This window comes from Amborella trichopoda, chromosome 13, assembly GCF_054954075.1.
Source record: "Amborella trichopoda isolate Santa Cruz 75 chromosome 13, AtrichopodaSantaCruz75HAP2 v2.0, whole genome shotgun sequence".
Classification (NCBI taxonomy): domain Eukaryota; kingdom Viridiplantae; phylum Streptophyta; class Magnoliopsida; order Amborellales; family Amborellaceae; genus Amborella; species Amborella trichopoda.
The window spans coordinates 462,397-485,137 of NC_142348.1; the positions used below are offsets into that span (position 1 = coordinate 462,397).

At 32.9% G+C, this 22,741-nt stretch overlaps 1 protein-coding gene across 7 annotated transcripts; it reads right to left on the minus strand.

Moving 5' to 3' along the window:
- Positions 1 to 961: 961 nt before the first annotated feature.
- LOC18437405 (tobamovirus multiplication protein 2B) lies at positions 962 to 13,244 on the minus strand. Of its 7 annotated transcripts, XR_016047828.1 has the most exons (10): positions 12,945 to 13,244; positions 12,770 to 12,841; positions 9,792 to 9,908; positions 9,032 to 9,066; positions 8,351 to 8,451; positions 2,779 to 2,844; positions 2,601 to 2,665; positions 2,109 to 2,201; positions 1,611 to 1,686; positions 962 to 1,427 (listed from the first exon to the last, which is right to left on the minus strand). XR_016047828.1 is itself a non-coding variant. In XM_088856061.1 (9 exons), exons 1-9 carry the CDS (start codon positions 13,055 to 13,057, stop codon positions 1,665 to 1,667), a joined length of 684 nt encoding a protein of 227 aa, XP_088712187.1. In that variant the 5' UTR covers positions 13,058 to 13,244; the 3' UTR covers positions 1,446 to 1,664. The 7 variants fall into 7 exon arrangements, 4 of the variants coding, with proteins under 4 accessions (XP_088712187.1, XP_088712189.1, XP_011624559.1 ...); XM_088856061.1 differs by lacking the exon at positions 962 to 1,427 and having other exon boundaries at positions 1,446 to 1,686; XM_088856063.1 differs by lacking the exon at positions 962 to 1,427 and having other exon boundaries at positions 1,446 to 1,686; positions 8,351 to 8,491.
- Positions 13,245 to 22,741: the final 9,497 nt, after the last annotated feature.

The window sequence follows — 22,741 nt, forward strand, 5'->3', positions numbered from 1 at the left end:
GATGTATTTATCAAAACAATCATTATTTTTTTATTAAAAAATTATTTAAATAAATAATTTTACTATTAAACAAAGACAAATTTAAAATTTTCACAAAAATACAATGCCATTTTGGAAGTTAGTGTCATTGAATTTTATTTGTAAAGTGCTCTTGTCTTCTAGTTAAAATTTCAACTTTATCCCTTATAGAGATTACATAAATACCCTTTGTCTTGTAATAATATTTACAAAATTGCTTCACAAAAGTAACCTTTTTTAAAAAATAGACTACAAAATTAATAAATCTACCCTTCACAACTCTCTCGGTTGTGAAGTTTAGATTATCCTATATATATATATATATATATATATATAGGAAAAAAAGCTTGGGTAAACCCATTAGCTCACATGAAAAAATGAGCCAGATCACAAATATTCGATAGTATTTTAATTTTAATTTTTTTTCTACAAATCTAAAGCACTTGAAATTTTAAACGTGTATTATTCTCATTAAGCCGCACCTAAGAATAATAATTCGCAAAAAATAAATGGACCAAAATACCCCGAAACTTTTCGGAGGTATTTTGGTCTATTTATTTCATGTAAAATATTTTTTTGATATTTTTCAAAAATTCACTTATTTTTTATGTATACACATTCCAAATTTCGAGTTATTTAGATTTATAGAAAAAAATTAAAATTCAAACACTGCCGAACATCCATGATCGTCAGATCGACCCAGATTCAATCAGGGCTGTTGAGCTCATTTTTTCCTGTGAGCTAGTGAGCTCACCCTAACATCTTCATATATATATAACCCTTCAAATTACAAAAATTCAAGATAAAGAGAGTTGTGAATAATGGATTTATATATATATATATATATATATATATATATATATATATATATATATATATATATGAAGGTACGTATATATCAATACTTGGTACAAAATTATGACAACCACCGTTAACGATTAGATGTGAAATCGGTGGGATGAGGATTTATCACGTACTGTAACTCAAGCATAAGCAAATGTCTCTCAAACGTTGTGCAGTGAAACGACGCACCTCAGTCATCCAAATTTTACGTGCGTACGACTTTTGTGTACAAAAGATACAAGTCCCATTACAAAAAATCCATTTGTATATCTCTCTCCTGAAGGGGATGTTGCTATGGTTCTGCAATGAGGATGCAAGTGCAGAAATCAAAAGAGACCACTCCGTTTATACATTAAAGCAACTTTTTTGTACCAAAGATAAATTATAGGATAGTATACGATATCTAAAATTATTAGTGCAACATGTTTCAAAAGAAGTGGGAGTATTCACACATCAAATTATCAATAATTCAATTATATATAGAGATTCAAGGGGGACATAAGAAGCAAAGAAACATACATGAGTATATCTCATCCAAAGGTACATTACATCTAATGTGTAACTCTCTGCAAGCAAGGCAACAATGACAGGTAAGTCGTCAGTTTTCCATGCATTAATTGTATCCAAAATTCATAAACCCCCATGCAAATTATACACGATAACTCATATGAAGTTAGATAAGTTTATGCTTTAAGAATAAAGTTCTCCTATTTCACATCAATTATCATAGGGAGTGAATATGTTCTTACTAAATCAAACCCTTCACGAGAGGAAGAACTCGTTTCTCATAATTGCCTCTCCAATCAATCAGTTAGATTTTGGGTCCTGTAAAAAGAGTAGCATGAGTGAGAATGCATCCTCATTCTTTGGAACATACAATGTTATAATACAGTTTAAGGGTGAATGGAAAGCTCAGATTTTTCGGAAGCCATATCAGCCTTGTCGGATGTGGCCAGGACCATAAACAACCTCGGTAGTTGGAAATTCATAACCAGCTGGTAATTATAATCAATAAAAACCCAAGAAAAGTATACTGTATGACCGTTTCAGATGTGAAATCATGCACGTGCATATGCCATTGACTGCACCATGGATAAATGACACACACTCGGCCACCATATTTTTCATTTGATGGCTAGAATTTCTTGTACCAAAGGTAAATGGTCTTACAGTATACCATCCCAAAACATAATAAAAGAATACCACCATCTGATAAAAGAATACCACCATCTGAACTAAGACCATACCTCTCTGCCTTGATGAGGTTGGGAGGAATAGAATTCGTATGAATACTTTCAATTTTTTCGAGTAACTGGATTACGGTTTGGAGATGATGAACACTGCAAGAGAAATTAACCATGCTTACATGAAAATGACCCAATTACCTCTAGGGCAACTGGACATGACACACACATAGAGGCATACATCATAAAGACATGCACACATCAATTAAAATTATAAACTAGTTATAGGAACACAACTAAATGTAAATAGCTAGGAGCATCTACACATGCATGCACACACATAAATGTGTGTTTGCTATAGCATAAACTTTATTATGGGCCAAAGAGTTTTCGATTAAGAACAAATCCTGAACATTCAACTTAATAAACAAGCAAATAACAAACCCCATGACTTAACCCTTTATGCACAAATAGCAGAGGGGTCTCTTGCAACTTTGATAAATTTTAAGAAACAAAGGTATTCTTGAGACCAGAAAGAGAACTAGAAAGACCAACCTCTGCAACCCATTGTCTAGATTTGCATCCAAGGATGAAATAACTAGAGGCATTTTCTCCAAAACCTAGTCCAAAGTCCAAACAATTACAGAAGACACATGGTCAGATAATGGCAGAGTAACTTTGAGATCCGAATCGTTTTCAATGGTGAACCTGAGAAGCCCCAAAGAACACATACTTGCCCAGTGTTTCTAATAGTGGAAGCCTTTGTGAGAAGGTTCTTAGGGAGTTTCATCAGCCGGGCCTGCAAATAAGCAGATAATTGAAACAAATATGATGAACATTTGCAAGAGGTGAAGAAAAACCAGAGTTCCACATGAAACAAGAGGCAGGGAACCAAGGAAAACAGCCAACACGTCAAACGCTTGGGCAGAAAGGGTAAGACAATTGCATTATGGCTGTAAAGCTATGAAAAAGGCATGATGATCCAATACTTCACTCCAATATCATTTCAAAGTAGAAAGGAGCTAAAAGGCATGCTTCTAGTTTAGAATGGAACCATACTGTGATCTGAATCAGGGAGGTAGAAAGTAAGATGGGAAGAACAGAAGATGGAAAACACAACCAAGGAAAGTCAGTAGATGCAAAAGCAAACACGAGATATCTGATGGCACAAAACTACTCTCACCTCCATCACATTAACATCTATTGGCATTAAGCAAACTAAAAGTATTTTGAACATCAAACAGATCCCAGTCTCACTATCAAACCAGATCACTCTTGTGGTTGATCTTGCACATTCATCTAGATGCTTAACAGAATGCAACAAGTACCCTTCCATTTGTGAAGGGTATAACTGATATGAGCAGCAACAGTGAAATTAGACAATGCAGACCCTATACCAAATCCTGAAGAATTTAAATATCTTCTTTTAGATCCAATGTAGATAAACTAAGCAAAAAATTTTAGAAATGTTAAAATACTTGGGAACAAAACATGTCTCTATTGCCAGTCTCAACATTTGAAGTGTCGAGATGTTTGTTGTAGGTATCAACACCTATAACAAAGTGCACAAGCCTTCTGAGGAGGTGCCAACATTAATTCCTACAATTCGAGTATAATGCCTACAATTTGAGTACATCCGAAGCTTCAAAGGAGGAGTCACCAAAATTAATACAATTTAACGGGCAGACACTCTGTTTCAGGAGAACATACGTCTTTGAGCGACACTTCTTAATTGGAACATTACACATTTGGCCAACATGGACCAAAACTGCATGAACACTTCTCTTTGTCATATGTCTGCAAATGTGGTAACATGGACACATGTGTCGTGTCCATGACTTTTTGCACATGGCTATACACCAAGGATGCGACACCTATGTTTGAAACCTTAGAAACATCATCATTATCATCGTCGTTATCAGAGCCTTTTTCCAACTATTTGGGGTCAGAGATAGGAATCTTTGTCCGCCAGTCTATTCTATTAATGATCTTACCCTCATGAGACCATAAGTCCTTATATCTTTTCTCACTACTTCCAACCATGTCATTTTGGGCCTACACCTTGCTCTTTTGAACCTTCCACTTGAACTAACTCGCAACTCCTAACAAGTGTTGTACTGGATTTGCACTGCACATGGCCAGCCCATCTAAGTCTATTTTCTCTCATTTTATCGTCTATTGGAGCCACACCTTAGAAACATAGACACTTGTTATTAACCTTAGTTCTTAAAATCTCACTATAAAGGTACTCAATGTCACTTAAAAGCTCTGCTCCCCCCCTTTTCAAATGTACAGAATAGTGTTTGATACGCCATTTCTAAGATTGGTGTTTCTTAGATCGTATCCATGTCAAATGCATATATATATATATATATATCAATGTTCAATTACTCAGCTCAGGCCCAGAACTTGGACCCTACCCGAGCCAAGTGATTTGGGGAGCGTCCGAGTAGATTGTGCAAGTAGTGTACAAGCCCAAAATAGGACTAAAAAATAAAAATAAAGAAATAAAAAAAAGTAAGAAATAAACTACACTAAAGTCCAAAAAAGATGGAACAAACATACGAAAGATTAAATATGAAAAAAATTGATTTACAGCTGGAAACAATTCAGAATATTCACAAAAAAGGCGAAAATACAAAACTAAGCATATGATAAAGAAAAATTCATCAATCATCATAAAAATATCAAAATTATGCATAAAATATTTATACATTGATTTAGTAAAAACTTCATTGTTTTATGATTTTTTTTTCATAACCATGGTTGTGCCTAGGAATACAAGTAGCTGAGTCCAAGTAACTCGGCTGAGTCCAAGTCGACTCGTGTGAGTTTTAAAACCATGGGTCTATGTAATATAGATGAGCAATAATTTTATATCTGGATTGGTTTTGGAACCTTCAATTCCCCATTTTCCAAAACGTCACCATCCATACCTTACCATTACCTTCAAAAAAGTAGAACTTAGTTAGCATGTTTCTCCCTAAATATCCATAATCAAAGAAAACATGAGATATTTACACAGTTTCAAACCACCCAATAGAAAAACTAAAATCTTCTTCGACCCGTCTATCTTCCATATCTTCATAATTCCGCTCCAATTCAGAACCATTCGTACAAGTAACAACTCAAAGTCCTTTTCTTTAATGTCATCCTTCAATTTAAAAACCTTTTTTTTTCCAAAACGCTCCAATTCGAAATCGAGGAACACTACCCTAAGGTAACTAGTTTGTATCACAACTACTTTCATTTTTTATATTATATTTGACAATAAATTTTTAAAATGAAACCAAGAATTGTGATCAAACATAGATGTTGAATCTAACAATAGCCCCTAATTCTTCACTGTAACTAGCAAAGAGATATCATCGTCAATTCCAAATATATAAAAACTGAAAGAGAGAGGAGAAAGAGGAAGACAGAGAGAGATCAGTGGAGAGAGAGAGAGAGAGAGAGAGAGAGAGATTACGTGAGTGGGAGAGGTTTCCTGCATTAATCGGAGGAGATTAGAGGTGGATTGAACTGCCTGCGATATCCCATCCCCCACCCTACTCTTCACGCTTCCCTCTCTCTCTCCTCCTCCTCCTCTACGCGATGCCATCCCCCCAATTCACCACACTAAACACTCTTTCTCTCTCTAATCTCACCATATCTCAAAACTCCATCTTCATCACGCTGTTGTTTCCCCCCCTCTCTCTCTCTCTTCTCTGTCTCCCTGAATAATAACACCGGCTAAATAAATGGAAAAGTTTTGAGTAATGCATATGCAATCCTCCTAACGTCATTAAGGATTTCATCTTAAATTATATAATGGAAAATGGTTTGGGCCTCATCTCATAACTCATGAAAAACATAAAAAATTACGATTATGGAAAACCTCTTTATTGGTCATCTCAGCTTTAACAAATATTAGTTGTAAAATAAAAAATAAAAAAATTAAGCTCTAAAAACTCATGTATATTATAAAAAATAATTTAGACGATCCAATTTACTCTTATTAAAATAAAATGTTCATATATTTGTAAGATCTCTTTCATTTTTTGAGTTTCAAAATTTATTATTGATGTTGAAAATTGATATAGATCTATCATGAAGATTTTTGTTGTCAAAAGTGTTTTTCAAATGAGGAATTGATGTGTTATTTTCATAAAGCCTAGGCCCCATAGAAACTTCATCCCTTATGTAATCTATGGACTAATGAGGTCGGTAAAGGCTATGATGATTATAATGTTGTATGTGTGAGCTCAAGCAACCTCGTTCTAATATAAAAATGAGCGCACCTCCTTGAAGATATAGTTCCGATATAAAAAATTATATGGACAATTGAAAATCTATCCTTATCTCTAGTTATAAGATTTAAAATTTCAAAACTTATATAAATAATGTATATCTAAAAATATTTAGAAATCTTAAAAAAAGACGATCTAAATAGCTTGTTACATGAAGAACAATTTTAAGGGCTTGAAATGTTTTTTTTTTCCATCCTCACATCTCGAGGTGGAGATGATCAATTGGAGGGATATCCAATGTTGGAACACTATGTTTTAGTGAATTTGTGATATGCACCTTACTTTAACAGTACAACGTAGTGAATTTGTGATATGCACTTTACTTTAATAGTACAAGATTGCAACCTTATATAAACTTTTTCCTTGAACTACATACCTAAGCTTCTCAATTTCCTTTATTTGTTCCAAAACTAAAAGTTTGGGTATTAGATGGGAACTTAACTATGTTTTTTTCAACATGCATAACTTCGGATTCCCAAAATTAAAAAAATTTCAAAGGTTGAAAGTCCAGAATTTTTTTTTTGGTCACTAGGCAACAGCTGTGCCTCGAGACCAATGAGAAGATATCAAAATCTGAACATTCCAACAGTTTTGGATGTTGAAAACCTAAGATATTGTTCAAATATCAGCGTACTGAATTTTGTATATTTAAAAACCAAAAATAAGGCCTAAATTTTACAAATTTTGGAGACACTAATTTCAGATTTTCAACATGCAAATTTTAAAAAATCTAACGTAATTCCTAAAATATTTATTTTCGGATCTTGAGATACCAAAGACATGCAATTTGGTAATATTAAAAAAATTATAGAAAAAGGGTACAGATGTAATAATGGAAAAAAAATTGGTAAACTTTGAAGAATATGCACGTAAATTTCTCATAAGTAGACTGTGAATGTCAAAAACCATCAAAGTGGTAGATTTGACTTTAGAAAGCCCTCCAATTGATAATCTGGATTGATAATCTGGACATCAATATATATGGATCCAAAAAAAAAAAGAATTTCAAGTATCAAAAAGTAGTGTATTTTGTCATACATTGTCTGGACTGATAATTTCCAGGTTTTTTTGGATTTATAGATCTGCTAATCTACGGTATTTTTGGAACTTAAAATTTCACTATTAGGGTTAAAAATAAATTTTCATGCTTTATTTGAAAATTTATGCCACTAAAATTGCATCTTCTAGCAGGATATGAGATTAGAGCCTTGCATAAACTACACCTGTGTGCTCTGTCTCTCTTTCGTGTCGAACATTGGTTCGCAACGTCTGCTAGTGACCTACTGTAGTCTTAACCAGGTTGAGAAGATTCAGGGAAATTTAAAAGTGGGAGAAAATTGTGACCTCCATGTGCAAATAATTAGACAATCCTAATTAAAAAACACTTATTCTCTTAAAAAGTGGGACTTGATAGTAGAATTTGAAATATAATGGACTGTTTTGAAATTTCAACAATAAATCAGGATTTTTCTGTCCCCTTCCCTTCCCTTCCTTTCCTTCCCCTCCCCCCCCCCCCCCCCCCGCCCCCCAAAAATAAATAAAATAAATAAATAAATAAACCAAAACAAAAGAAGAACTCTTCTTCGTTCTCTTCTTATTATTGTCCCTTGCAGGGTCATTTAAGTCCCAAGAAGTGCTCCCATTTGGAATCTCCCACTCTCCTTCGTGAACATTCGCAGAGGCAAAATACATAGAAAGCATGTTTCCTTAAACACTGATCTGTAATGGATACAACTCCATTGGATTTTCTTTGTTTAAATGGCCCTACTATGAAGGAATTCAGGTAAGAGAATGGATATCCAAGGGGATGTTTTCATTCTTGAACTCGATAAGGAAGTAGTGCAGCAGCCACCATTCTCCCTTCCTCATTCAAAATATTGAAAGTGGATGCAGCATTTCTCTATCACAGAAAACCGTGGAAAGTAGAAATGAGATCATTTTACAAAGTAGCCCACTCACCAAAAAACAAAGGCACTACTTTCTTTATATAAAAAAATGTATAGAGAGAGTGAGTACCGAGTCTATTGCTTCTAACTTCATGCCATTTGACCGAATGAAGCGCATGAGCTCCGGATCAATAGGCACAGTGAACCTCCCACATCCAAGAACAAAAATCTCTGATAACAGCAATAGTATATAATCACTTGTTTCTACATTCTAAGAAAACATTCCATAATTTCAGCAGAAGATCAATACTGTGTATCTTCATCAAGCGCTCGACTCTCTCTCTCTTAAGGACACCCATAAAAACACACAAACACTTTTCGTCTATCTAGCTATCTAGTTATTTCACTACACATTTAACTGTGTGCTACATGTATGTGCATGTGTACAAAGTATATCTATGTAGATCAGCAGGGGACAATTTAAAAATTTCAGAATGGGAAGGGTGAATTTCTAATCCAAGTGAAGAGTATGAAAATCTCATTCCAATGAAAGTGAACACATGGATCTTTGACAATGTGGAAATAATAGGAAAGGAACAAAATGGCAGGCTCATGAATCTGGTGTGAAAAAATGGAGTTTAGGAATGAAAGTCTCATCATCCAATCAGAATAAGAAGATGCTAAACTAAAAGTATTCAAATTCAGCAATGTAGATGCTGCGGTAATCCGTGATGTTACAAATAGTCAACATACTAAGTTTTCCAAGACACCACTGGTTTTGCACAAATAAGAATTCAAGAAGACTGATCACCTGGTGCAGGCCGCAACAGTTGAAGGACCGATAGACTGGCAAATGAAGCAAAACACTGTTAAAAGTTTATACATATATCAAAAAGGAACTCAGAGAACTTTATTAAAAACTGCAATGTATGGAAAAATTTCCCCAATGGAGAAACTACTGAAAACATGCCACTCTTACAGTGAAGCAACAAGGTCAATGCTCTTGAATTTAAAGAAGCATGATGTGATATATTTTTTCCATTGGCATTTTTGAGAGAGAGAGAAAGAGAGAGATAAAGAGAGAGAGCAACGAAACATATTATGTAATTATATACACATACTCCCTATGTCACTACAGGACACGGTTTTATGAGTCCTAGGACTCGTATGTAGATATGCATCCCCTCTTCCTGATCCATTTTTGAGATGGGTTTTGGACTTTAATCATTCACGTACATAGAATCTCTAACATAGAGATCAATATTATGTAAAAATAAATAAACTTAAAAAATTTAAAAATAATTTTCTAGAGAAAAATTTTAGGCTGTTTTTTTGTCTTTTTTGGAGGGACTAACACTCTACATCCATCTTTAAGATGGATGTGTGATACCACGGGGGACGCAAATGTAGTTATGCATCCCCCAATGCATAAAGCATTTTTCCGTCACTAAAAATGGACTTCAGGATAGTTGCCCAAAAGATAAAAAATGCACCCAAATCACATCAAGTGAACCAAGAAAATAAAAATCAATCAGCAACTCAGCAACTTAGAGAAAAACAAATGAACAAACCTATCAGCAGTGATCTCTGACAACTTTTTAGGGCTCCATGACAAAACCAAACTGCCAACACAAAGCACGCTGCCTTCATACTGAACTCCGTTTATTGTGAAGCCTGTGTCTGAAAATCTGGGGAGAGAAAAGATTGAGGAGAGTGCAAGAAGAGCCTCAACAGTCTCAAATGATAACTACAATTTACGTAAGTTCCTCAACAGACCATAGCAGAAGAAGACAAAGGAGAATACTAGAAATGTATAATGCAACGTAAAAGACATATATAACTGAAATAGAGAGCAGAATAACCAAAACACCCTCACGCATGGACAAACAATTAGATAAAGGTCAAAAGGTTATGCGGAGGTAAAGGTCAAATGGACCATCGACAAAATAATAAATGTTCTTTGATAGATAATGATGAAACAATGGCATGAGAAGAGACCCAACTGCTGATGGAGTCATAAAGCAAAGTTCAAATCTCCAGGACAATGTAGCTTCCATAATAGAGCACTTATTGCCAGGGCAATAACAAACTATGCAATGTATAAGTAACAAATTGCCAAAAAAGAGGAAGATATTGCATAAGAATGGAAAGCCAATCACCTAACTAGACTAATATATTAGGCTCTAATGACACATCCATAGCTTTACCTTCCATCAGGGTTAAAAAGGCTTTCAAGTCTCGGGGACTTGCCTAGAGACGTAAGGAAAAACCCTTGGGTGCACAGCCTGGATTTATACCAAGTAAAATAGATTACCAAGGTACTTCATTTCAACTAATAACAAAACCATGACTTCACATAAAGATTGTTTTCATTACAAGGAATCAGAAGCCTACTTTGGCCATGCTCATTTGCACCAAACACAAGGGTTAGGATATCTTTGCCCAAGTTTTAAAAATTAGTAAAAGAAAAAAATAATCGTTATCTTGGGAGTTCCTCAAAGAAAGGTGATTCAGGGTTCTTATAGAATCATCATGCCCATTTATAATATATTGGACACAAATGTATTGGCAATTTTTAATCCTCTACTAGATCCTATCTAGACTGAGTAATGGAATCTTTAATTTTTCTGATAGACACTTTTGCCATCCAAGCAGTTTGCACGATCTGCTTTATCTTGGGTATCAATGTAACACCAGAGATAGGAGACCTGAAGTTGTTCCCACATCAATTTCCCTAAGAGACGAGAGTTCAGGTAAAGCAATTCAACTCTCCTTAGAAGAACCAATTTCTCTATCATTTTTATCTAATGCAGGAATGGTTCTCATCAGATTATCAGAGGCCAGATCAATAGTTTCTTAAGTGGTAGATATTCACAATTGCACCATTCACTTTGAAAAGGCACCTGTTTTATTGACCTAACCATGTTGTGCGTACATCGAAGTTAATCGTTTTTGAATGACAGTATTTTCTTTCAGATATTAACAATTCGATTGCTAATATCCAGACAACAAAGATAAGTTTTGTAAAAAACATAATGAAAATCAACAAGGTGCAAAATTTTATTGTTACACTCCCATGTAACCAGGATTCCATTCCTTTATATGAACTAACAACGATCAATTAGAGGTTCAAAGCAAGTAAAGCACAGACCCTCTGTTTCCTCTCAAAATCCTTTACAGCAGTAAATGCTTCATCACATGTACTATATCCTCAGTATCTAACATTATGACAAGTGCGATTAAGCACCAAAGTCCAACCCACTATATAATCTTAAGCTATTTGTCCTTCATCTAACATGATTATGAATGGGATTGGGGCCAGTATCTTTAATGTACAAGATGCATAAGAGCTTTAGCACTTGAGGATCTCCCTTATAGCATAAAAACGAATAATAAAAGTTATCAAAAAATTAGAAATAATAATGATAAGTTTCATCCATTTCATAAAACAACAAGGTCCAAACATATCAAGAACATGTGACACTTTATGTGCACAGTCAATCTGCAGACACTGAATCATTGAATAAAATCCAACGCAACATACTCAAAATAGGGCCTTAACTAGTGCACAAAATCTTCACCCTATGTTTTCAACTTGCTTAGAAGCCCATCCTGGGCATGCCAAGAGAGCAAAATAATTTGAAGTTTTAGCCATTTCAAAGGAAAGTTCAGGATCAATAAGTAAATAAATTTCATGAGATACCAGGCAATTAAGAAAAAGCAGAAAATGATAAATAAATAATATATATATATATATATATATATATATATATATATATATATATATATATATATATATATATATATATATATAATTTACAGACGCATGTAATTTTCTCGACGCATGTAATTACTCTCATTGTCGAGATGCCTCCTCATCACCTCTCTAATGGTGCATTTCTTTGCCACACAATAAGTTCTTTAACTATTAAAAAGAAGAACCCATACCCATTTACAGAGCTGCTTAATCATTCACATTTACCTCTCAAATAAGGAAGAACATGTTTCCGTAAATATCAAATAACACAGATCACAGCTTAAAAAAAGTTCCATGCAATTAACACATAGAAAAGTGGAATCTTCTTCTTCTTTTTTTCTCCTATAAAAAAGAGTAGGAAAGTAAATTATGAATTTTAAAAAAAGCTATATTGCTTCTCTGCATCTCTAATATAACAAAAGAAAAATGGAAAAGGAAAGACATCATTCCAGAAAAGCGCTCTTAAATTATTGCCATAGTGTAAATAAGAATCCAAATGTTTAAATAAAAAATACAACCAAATATAGCTTTTCAAATAGCACCAAAATAGCATTGTGCATTCATATCAAAATATCAGAATGAAAAAAATGAAATAATCATCCAAGGGGGAAATGAATAAGGCAGAAATCAATAGATACAAAATCAAAACACAAATAAACAACAAATACGAGACAATAAGAATCATATAACGGTTTAAATGAATGATCACAACGAAGGAACATAATATATATGCACATTTAAATAAACCCCAAAGGTCGAATTCGGAGGAAAATGGAAGGTGAAATGGGTTACCCTTCAAAACGCAATTGCTCTTCAGAAACTCGATTGATAAGGTTGATCTGATCGTATAGAGAGAAAGCATGCCTGCAACAATTGAGAAAGCAATTAAGCACAAAATGATTTGGAAGAGAGGACAGCGAAAACATGAAATTAATAAAGTTTAGGGGTGGAGAGAGAGAAAGAGAACCTGAGAGATGGAAGAGGTTTGGTTAAGGGCTTTGGAAGTGGGGGTGAAGAAGCATTGCGAAGCGTTCTGAGGAGCAGGGGCAACGCAGCAGCCGCTCTCTGCCTGCCTGCCATGCCTTCACTTCCAATTATTATCTCTCTCTAAACAACAAATGGGGTAATTCAATCTCTCTCTCTCTCTCTCTCTCTCTCTCACTAAACAACAAATGGGGTAATTCAATCTCTCCCTCTCTCTCTCTCTCTCTCTCTCTCAGAAGAGTGAGGAAAGTATAGGTAAAAATACAGGTACTAGTCGAGACTTCAATCGCTCGACCTCCTTCTCTCGCTCTGCTTAACACGGGAGCGTACAATCGCTTTTTCCGCTTTTCATTTTTTCTAAAAATTTACACTTGAGCTTGGACAGGGTGAAGGACTTGATTTATTTTCCAGTAAGATTTCTATTCAAATACATTCAATTAAATCGTAAGTGAATAAATTTTAATATAAAGTAAAAAAAAGGTCCATGAGATGACAACTTTCTACTTTTTATATATATATATATATATATATATATATATAGAAAACTACTACCCAACTACTATAAGTGAAAATGAACGCGATATCATCTACCTCCATCATCGTTCAAAGTTCATCGTGCGGTTACGATTTATCTTGTAGTATTTTATTTTTTATTTTTTTCTACAAATCGAAATGATCTGAAATTTGAAGCGTGTATTCATAAAAAATAGGGGAATCTTAAAAAATTATAAAAAAATATATTTTATATGAAAATAATTGACCAAAATACCCCCGAAAAGTTTCAGGGGTATTTTGGTCAATTTATTTTTAAAGATAATTTTTTTTTTATATTTTTATTAGATGCACTTCAGTAATATGTACATACCTTTCAAATTTCAGGTCGTCCAATTTATAAAAAATAATTAAAAATAAAATACTACCAGACAATCGTGACCGCACGTTGAAATTTGGATGGTGATGAGAATAGGTGAAATCATTATTTATTTTCACCTCTAAGAATTGGAAAGACTTTTTCATATATATTTATTTTCACCTATAGGTGTTGGAAAGACTTTTTCATATATATATATATATATATATATATTAATTAATCATCTATATATATCAACATTAATTAATATATATATATATTAATTAATCATATATATATATATATATATATATATATATATATATATATATATATATTAATCATCTTATGAAACCCTCTCATACCCACGTGTGTAGGACCCCAAAGGATCACCGTTAAATTTGGTACAGATATTTAGAAAAATCAAATCACACATCATGTAATAACTTTTCTAGATATCTATACCAAATTTAATGGTGATCATTTGGGATCCTACACACATGGATGTGGGAGGATATCATGAAATCATTGTTTATATATATATATATAAACGCGCCTAGATCTACAGTGATTTTGAACCAACTATTTTATAACAAGTAAGCAAATAGCATACCATTATATTTGATTAATTCTTGTAATATACGAATATAATTAAGGTAAAATAAGATTATTATAATAAAAGGGATAACTGAAATGTCAATAACAAACTACGATGTATGTGTGTGATCACCTATTTTAATACTGAAGACAATTTTAAACTGCATTTAGATCATTAGTTCTTATATATATGTATCACAGATTACAACCATAAACAAACTGTTACAAACTATAATCAAACCAACTAACTGAAATAAACAAACTGAAACAAATCTTACAGTGAAAACATAAACAAACACTTACAGCTTACAGATACAATAACTGGAGAATAACTTCCAGTTGTGAGGACAGTATGATGGGAGTGTAAGGAAGTTACAGTCACACATTTTTAAACAAAGAAAACTAAGATAGGAAACTGAGATAAGAAGATAAGAGAGAGAACTTGGTTTTGATGTATCAAAAAGATAGGAAAAACCTGGATAGCATGAGACAGGTTCTGGCTGTGAGGTCAGGACAACAGTTGTGGTCTTGCGTAGAGAGCAAAGAGATGAGAGAACAGAGAGCAGAGAGATGAAGAGAGCAGAGAGAGCAGAGTGTGAGAAGGAAGAAGCTCTGAGACCTACTTAGAATGAGGAAGGGACATTCCTTTTATAGGCGAAGGTTGGGATTGCTTAGCGAGGAAGCAAAGGAAGTGGAATGACTTGATGTGACCAAAAGGGGGAAGAAGAGACTTAAAGAAAAAGGAAAAGACATAAAGTAAAAAAGAAAAGACAAAAGAAAAAGAAAGATGCTTAAAGAGGCATCTTTAAACAATGATATATTTGTCGTCTTATGTCGGCAGCACAATGCCTGTTTTGTCGTATGTGTCGGCAGCTACAGTGAAGGCATCTTGATTGTCGTATGTGTCGGCAGCATAGGGGCTTGAGGTGACATGTGGACGGAAAGCATCCTGGTATAGTATATGTGGTGACATCTATGAGGTGACATGGTACTGTGAATCATCTTTATGGCCTTTGGCTGAATTCATTAGGGTCTTCTTCTTATGGGTCTGTTTCTTCTTCTTCTGGGTCTGCTTCTTCTAATGGGAAGTATTTATTGTTGTGCAATGGTGAGGATTGTACGGTCTCATCTGATGAAACCGATTTTCTTCCTGCTTCTGCAAAGATTTCCTTCATTTGTTGTTCTAAGGTTTCTTTGGAAGCTTGTGGGTTTGATTGGAGCATATTTCGTAAATATGTGGGAAAGTCAAATGAAGTATTGGCTATATTATGTTCACTTGGACTTGGGTTATATATGGGTTTTTGTGGAGGTATTCTTTTGGGAACTATGGTTGTGGGATCCATATTAAAGATGTCCTACCATTTAACTGAGATGGTTTTGCCCAATCTTGAAATATAGGTATGGTCGGCTGTATTATTAACAGAGATTGAGTATTCCCATTTCATAACCCATGGGAGTTGGTATAGTGCAATAAAGTATAGGTGATTGTCTGTATTATTATCACTATTATTGAATCTCACAAATTGTTCCTGCACTTTTTGAAAAGCAGGAGGTAAAATTGCAGTAGTTGATCCCCAAACTAAAAACCAATTTTTAAACCAGTTAAGGAATCGTTCGAAAATAGGTAATCGGAACTGAATATACCAACTATGAGTATTGTTTGGATTTTGATAATAAAACATTTTATGCCATGCTTCTATGTATTCGGCATACTTATAATATTTATATGAAAAATCAGGATTATGTAATTTCTTTTCTTGAGCAGGATTGCAACCCCACTCATCATAAGAGACTAATTTCTTAATCTGGATTTTGGAGTATGCAATTACTCTAGTATTTTGTTGATAGTAATGGACAACAGATATGGATCTTGTTTCCATGAGGATTACTTTATAATATTCTCTGGTTTTGACTCCATTGGTTGGATTCAAATGGTTTATCAGGTATAATGGAGCAAGTTTGATAGGGTCCATATTCGTATGGTGATCATCAATGGTAATGTCCATAAGGTAGGCTCTTTCAATGTATGAAGACCGAGGAAAATTAGGCTTCTGGTTTGATTTGGACTGTGCTTGAGAATAAGCAGGAGTAGATGTATTAGCTTCTGGGTAAGTGATTTGATGGATAGGAGAATTGAAAGGTGAAATGGTTGCCAAAGGCGGATACTCACATTCAAATGGTATTATATTCAGTGGGCATTTCTCATTGCGAGAATTGCTTCGAGAACCCATGAGAGTAGGTGGATGTGATAGAGTAGTATTATTTTAAAAAATTCACGGGTGAGAAAATCAGGAAGATAATTAGAAGACCCGGGAAGATGTTCAATAGTGAAATCAAAAGCGGACAGGATAGCCTGCCAGCGAGCAATTATTTGTTTAGCAACAAGATTTTGGACATCTTTTTGCAGAATATCTTTAGCTGCTTTGCAATCAGTTCTAATGAGAAATTGTAGACTGAGAATATCACTTTGAAATTTCGTAACTTCCTTTCCCAAAAAGCATTGGGATGTTCACTACATATAGAGGTTTCTATTTGTTGTTGAATTGATTGAATCGTTTGTTGGATCAAAAAATCCTGTATTTGTTCTTCTATATGTTTACATTTAATTTATTGTTTTAGAGTACAAAGAAATTTTTCTTTATTATGTAACTGGCTTTTGACATTATTGATTTCTTTTAATTTTGGTTTATGAATAAAGTCAAAGTGTGTTGGTACATTTTGATAATTTGAATATATTCCTGTTTGATCGATTGATAAAGGATATAGAAGTGTAAGAAACGGGACTCCAAGTATAACTGCTTGGCTTAGTCCTTTGACCATAATAAATGGTGTATTAATACATTGGTGATTATTACAGACAGAAGCATTAATTGATTATGTTATATAATTTTGTTTTGATTTAGTCATCTAAGTGTAATGATTCTATTTTCTTTTTTAATTTGCATTGGTGTTTATAATGACCAACTTTTCCACATGTATAACATACTGGAAGTTTCTTTTTATTTTTTGTATTTGGAGAAAATTTGTTTATAAATTTCTGTTTAGACTTTTTATATTGTTTATGTACTTTATTGGATTTGGATTTATATTTGTCTTTTTTATATTTTTTCTTTTTCTTATACAACTTTTCAGGGTTATTTTTTCTATCTATATGATATCCAAATTGTTCACAGAAATCACCAAGTTCTTTACGCTTGGTAATTTGCTGTTTACCTAACTGTCTTTTGAATTTAAGATCAGTGCATAAAGCTAATCCTTCAGCACATATTTCTGCTAAAAGTTCTCCAAGTGTATATGCTGAGTATACTATAATTCCATTATGTTTCTTTCTCAATCTATCTTTGACTTTTTCTGCAAATAAATAGGGTAGACCAACAATAAATTTTTCTTTCCAATGGTCTAATTGACAATCTTCTCGTATTAATAATCTTGAGAAAAAAACATCTTTATACCATTTATAATGGGATAATGTAGGACAACGAAGATTGGATAGCAGATCTTCTGATCTTGCTGCTAATAAAGCAGTACTTCCTACAAAATGTAATGTGATGGTATATATTAAGGTGTTTACTGCATCACTTTCAATATAAATTATTTCTTGATTTTGCTCATTTCTGGCGGTCCATTGTCTTGTATTGGTAAGGATTCTATTTTTAGTTTCATCATTTACATAAAAATCCCACCATCCTCTTAACCAACCAGTAAATCCATTGACTATTGCTTTAGCAACCTCTTGGTCTGGATTGCCTGCCATTTTGTTTGCAGAGGCAAACATAGTCATATGTCTCATGACATCTAATATTTTTAATTCAGATAAACAGTCTATTGTCCAATTAACTATTGATCTTCCTGAATAGGAAACAACTTGTTGGATGACATATTCTTCAAGCTGGACATCAACAGGTGTAGGTCTTTTATAATATGGTAAAGTTGTAATTGATTTTCATGTTTTACCATAGGCTATTCTGTTTATATCAATAGGTGTAGTATCCATAAAAGCATTTTATTGGTTTTGTATGGTGTCTTCTATAACTGGTTCTACTTCTTGGAGCATCATTGTTTCATGCTTTGGTATTTTTGATTTTCCTTTATCTGAAGATTCTGGTAAAGGAACAGAGATATTTGGTATATGAATACTGAGTTTGGGAGAAGGAATTCCTTTAATATCTAATTGAGTTAATTTGGCTATTAACTGATCCATTAAGGTTTTATTATTTTCACCAATATGAAATTTATTTTTATTAAGTTCTGGATGTGGTTTGAACAGAACTGCTTTAGAAAGAGAAGGAGTTACTTCCTTAGAAACTAATCTTTTTATACGTTCTGCTTGTTTTCCTAAAGACTGCATATATAAATTAGTATAATTGTTTTGTTCCACAATATGGGGAATAAGTTCTTGTTTTTTACTTATTTCTTTAGGTAGGACTTTATATGATGTGACAATTATATCATATAGAGATTATGGTGGTTCTCCTTTACTTGATGGGGTTACTCATTTGAATATTATACTTTTTTCAGGAGGGTGTGTACTAGCAGTAGCAGTACCATCCGTGCTAATGTATGTTTTTTCTTCTAAGGTTTGAAGATTATCAAATGGATGAATGTTTATTTTATATTGAATGCATATTTCTTGTAACCATATAAAAAATCATTTTGTTTCTCTTTCTTTTTTGAGAAATTTATTATATTTTTTATGAAATAAATTTATTAACCTAGGTTGGAAGGTTTGAAGATACCATTCCCTAATACCTTGATTTTCTAAAGAAAGATAATCTTTTTTAAGATAATCTATATTAATTTTTTTCTTTTTTCGTTCTAATTTAGCAGCTAAATATGTTGCTATATATGCATCATCATATGCATTATTAGTATTTATCTCTTCTTCTATATCATCTTCTATTTGTAATGTAAGTATTTGAAATTCCTCAATGTCTGGTTCAGATGTATATGTAGGAATGACTACATGATCAGCTGTTCTTTTTACTCCTTGTAATTGGAAGTCTGAAGATGGTGTAAGTTGTGAAGTAGAAGGAAGTATGATAACATCAGGAGTAGTATGACAAGATTTTCGAGCAGGTATTAGTGGTTTTTTATTTCTTTTCCTAGTAATATCTATATCATCATTGACTATAGACTGTTGGAATTTTATTTCAATATTTGGTTTGGAATATTATTTCTAGGTGCTTCTTGAGGTTGGTTTGCATGTTGTAATGCCCATGATTGAGGTAGAATAATATCGGACCAAGTAATTATTTTTGGTATAATTGTATTTGATTTTTCTATATTTGTTTGAAATAATATAGTTTGATCTTTTTTATCAGCCTGCATAATATTAGAAATCACCTTATAATAAATTCTGTATACTATTGCTAAATTATGATAACCATGTATCATGTTAAATCCATGAGTTTTCAAATTTATAGATAATATATCTAATATGTTTGGATCTGTTAAAGAAACAGAAAAATTTGGAAAGCAATTAAAATATATCGGTCAACTACATAGGCGAGATTCTACCATGCCTAGGAGTGAATCTGAGAAGTTATTGTGTCTTGTATCTCTTAGGCATACAAGCACTGAGGTGTTTAACCCTAGTCGGGTTAAAGGTTTAATAGCTATTTGGATTAACCCAATGTGCAAATATTTATAATTATTCTCTTTATGTTTTTCAATAATTTTTCTTGATAATAATTGAAAGTCTTCTTGGTTCTGAGTTACAGATAGACTTTCTTCTACTGTTTTTATAACATAACCTAATTTGAATTTAAATGATCCTTTGTGATAAATATATTTTATTGGTACCTTAGGAATATTCCAATTTTGGATATGATTTTCAATATCATTAATAATAATCTCTTCTTTATTTTTAACTCTTAATGTCTGAGATTGAGTTGCAGTACTACCTTTAAGATTCCTAATTAAATTTGCCATCTATAGGTTGCAGATAATGACAATCTGGACGATCATGGGTCCAGCGTGTTCCCCTAAGCGGCTCTTCCTGGCCTTGGCGGGTACTTTGCCTAGACTTTTCCTTTCGTCTCTTGTCTTAATTCTCGTACCAACTTCTTAGATGTAAATTTAACTAGGTTTCTACAGTAATATTGTAACTTTTACTCTTAACAGTTTATATATATATATATATATATATATATATATATATATATATATATATATATATATAAATACAATGATTTCATGCACGGTTGCAACATACTATAACGCAACGACACTTCTAAAAAATCATGTTTGTGTTATTTATATGACCCAAAATTTGGTACACACACTCTTCATCTCAATTATCAATCCAAAAAAAAAAAAAAAACAATTTGAATCTTAGATATGGTCAAAATGAATCCCTACCAAATATGAATCTAGACAATTCATTTGGTGAATTTCAAGATCATAGCTTTTATAAACTCAAAATCATTTTTTTCTTTTGTAATATTGTTCATCTAATGACAATAAAGTCATCCAAAAAGATTGAAAATGAAACAATCCTGGCTTAAATCTAAGTATCTCACCAAAATGAACGACCTATGTTAATTGGGCTAAATAAATACTTTATAAGTCATGTTTTCAATTTTATTTATTTATTTATTTTTGTGATTGTTCATTAGAATGAAAATATTGTATATTTCAAAATTTGGTTCAAACAAATGGCCATAATATGGTTTTTGAAAGTTGTTGCAACCGTTGCTCCACTAGCTCATTGGAAAAAATGAGCTCAACGGTCCAGATTGAATCTGGGCCGATCTGACGATCACTGATGTCTAGTAATATTTGAATTTTAATTTTTTTTTTGCAAATCTAAATCATTTGAAATTTGGAACATGTGTACATAAAAAATATGTGAATCTTCGAAAAATACCAAAAAAATATTTTTCATGAAATAAATTGACCAAAATACCCCCAAAATGTTTTCGAAGTATTTTAGTTATTTTTTTGTAAATTATTATTTTTTATATATTTTTATTAGGTTTGACTTGATGAGAACACGAAAAAAAATATAATTTTTTATAAAAAATAATATTAAATTTTTATTTAATTGTATAAAAAAATATAAAAAAATATAAATTAAATAATTTGCAAATCTCTCTAAAACCCAACGTATCGTCCCTTTCTCCTCTGTCTCCCTATTTCTCTCTCTCTAACAGGGATTTGATTACCAGAAGAAAAAGGATTTTGCTTCATTTTTGAAGCAAGAAACAGAAGTGAGTGGGAAGTTGCAGGTTTTTTTATTTTTTTTGGGACTCTGGTTGTGCTATAATTAGCTGTTGAGGTTATGGATTTCTAGGGTTTAGTTTTTGCCCAAGTATTTGTTGACTAGTTTCAGTGAACTACGCCAGATTGGCAGTGGCGAGATAGTCGGATTCTGGCAAATATGGCGGTTTTGGAGTCATTCCGGTGAAAATACAGCGGATCATGGGATTCCGGTGGGTTAACTCCTCGTTAATGGTTTTTCCGTCCTTTTTGAGAATGCTTTTCTGTTATTTTTGAAGTTGAACCTTTGAAGCTGAGAGTCAATGGAGATGTTTATATTCCTGTAGAGCATTAGCCATCTATCTTTCAGATGAACTTGCAATTACAATATTCAAGCCACTGCATTATCTCCCCATTTATTTCTTTTAATGATTTTCTTCGCCATGCTTTTCCACCGGATTCCCCAAACGATGGTATCTTAGTTTCCAATTTATTGTATTAAACTATTTTCCATCAAAATTGACAAAAGGAATGAAAATGGCGCCATGTGGAAGGTCCTAAGTTGCAGAGATCTGCAAAATTGAATTGGTTCTGTAGGTGGTAGAGGTTTTAAGGAATTTCAGAGATGAAAAGTAGAGTGGGATTAAGTTTTAGGGAAAATGTGATAGATAATTTTGAGAGAGAGTGAGTGGAGAAAGATAAGACGTAGTGGGGAATTTATCTGTAATTTTGGGTTTTAGAAGGTGCTGGAATTTCGAGAGAATAAAAGTTTGGACAAGGTGTTATTTTGGTGATTATTTAGGTAAAAAATTGATGGAAGGGATCTCCCGGGTTGTAAGATATATTAAATATAGTATATTTTGTTTACAAGTAATATTTTTAATTTTTGGTGTGGCCCGAGGGACGACACTTCTCCCACCTTAAAAACTTTCAGAAAATTTCATGAGAAATTTATTGCAATACCCATCAACCATTTCAAATTTGATACCATTTAACTCATGATCATGTATCATAAATCAAGCGCACACAGTAAATATTAAATAATTTATATGGGTAAATAATTTATATGGGAGGGTCCTATGGGATAATTGATAATATCCGAAATGAAATAATACTGGAAGAATTGGAAAAAG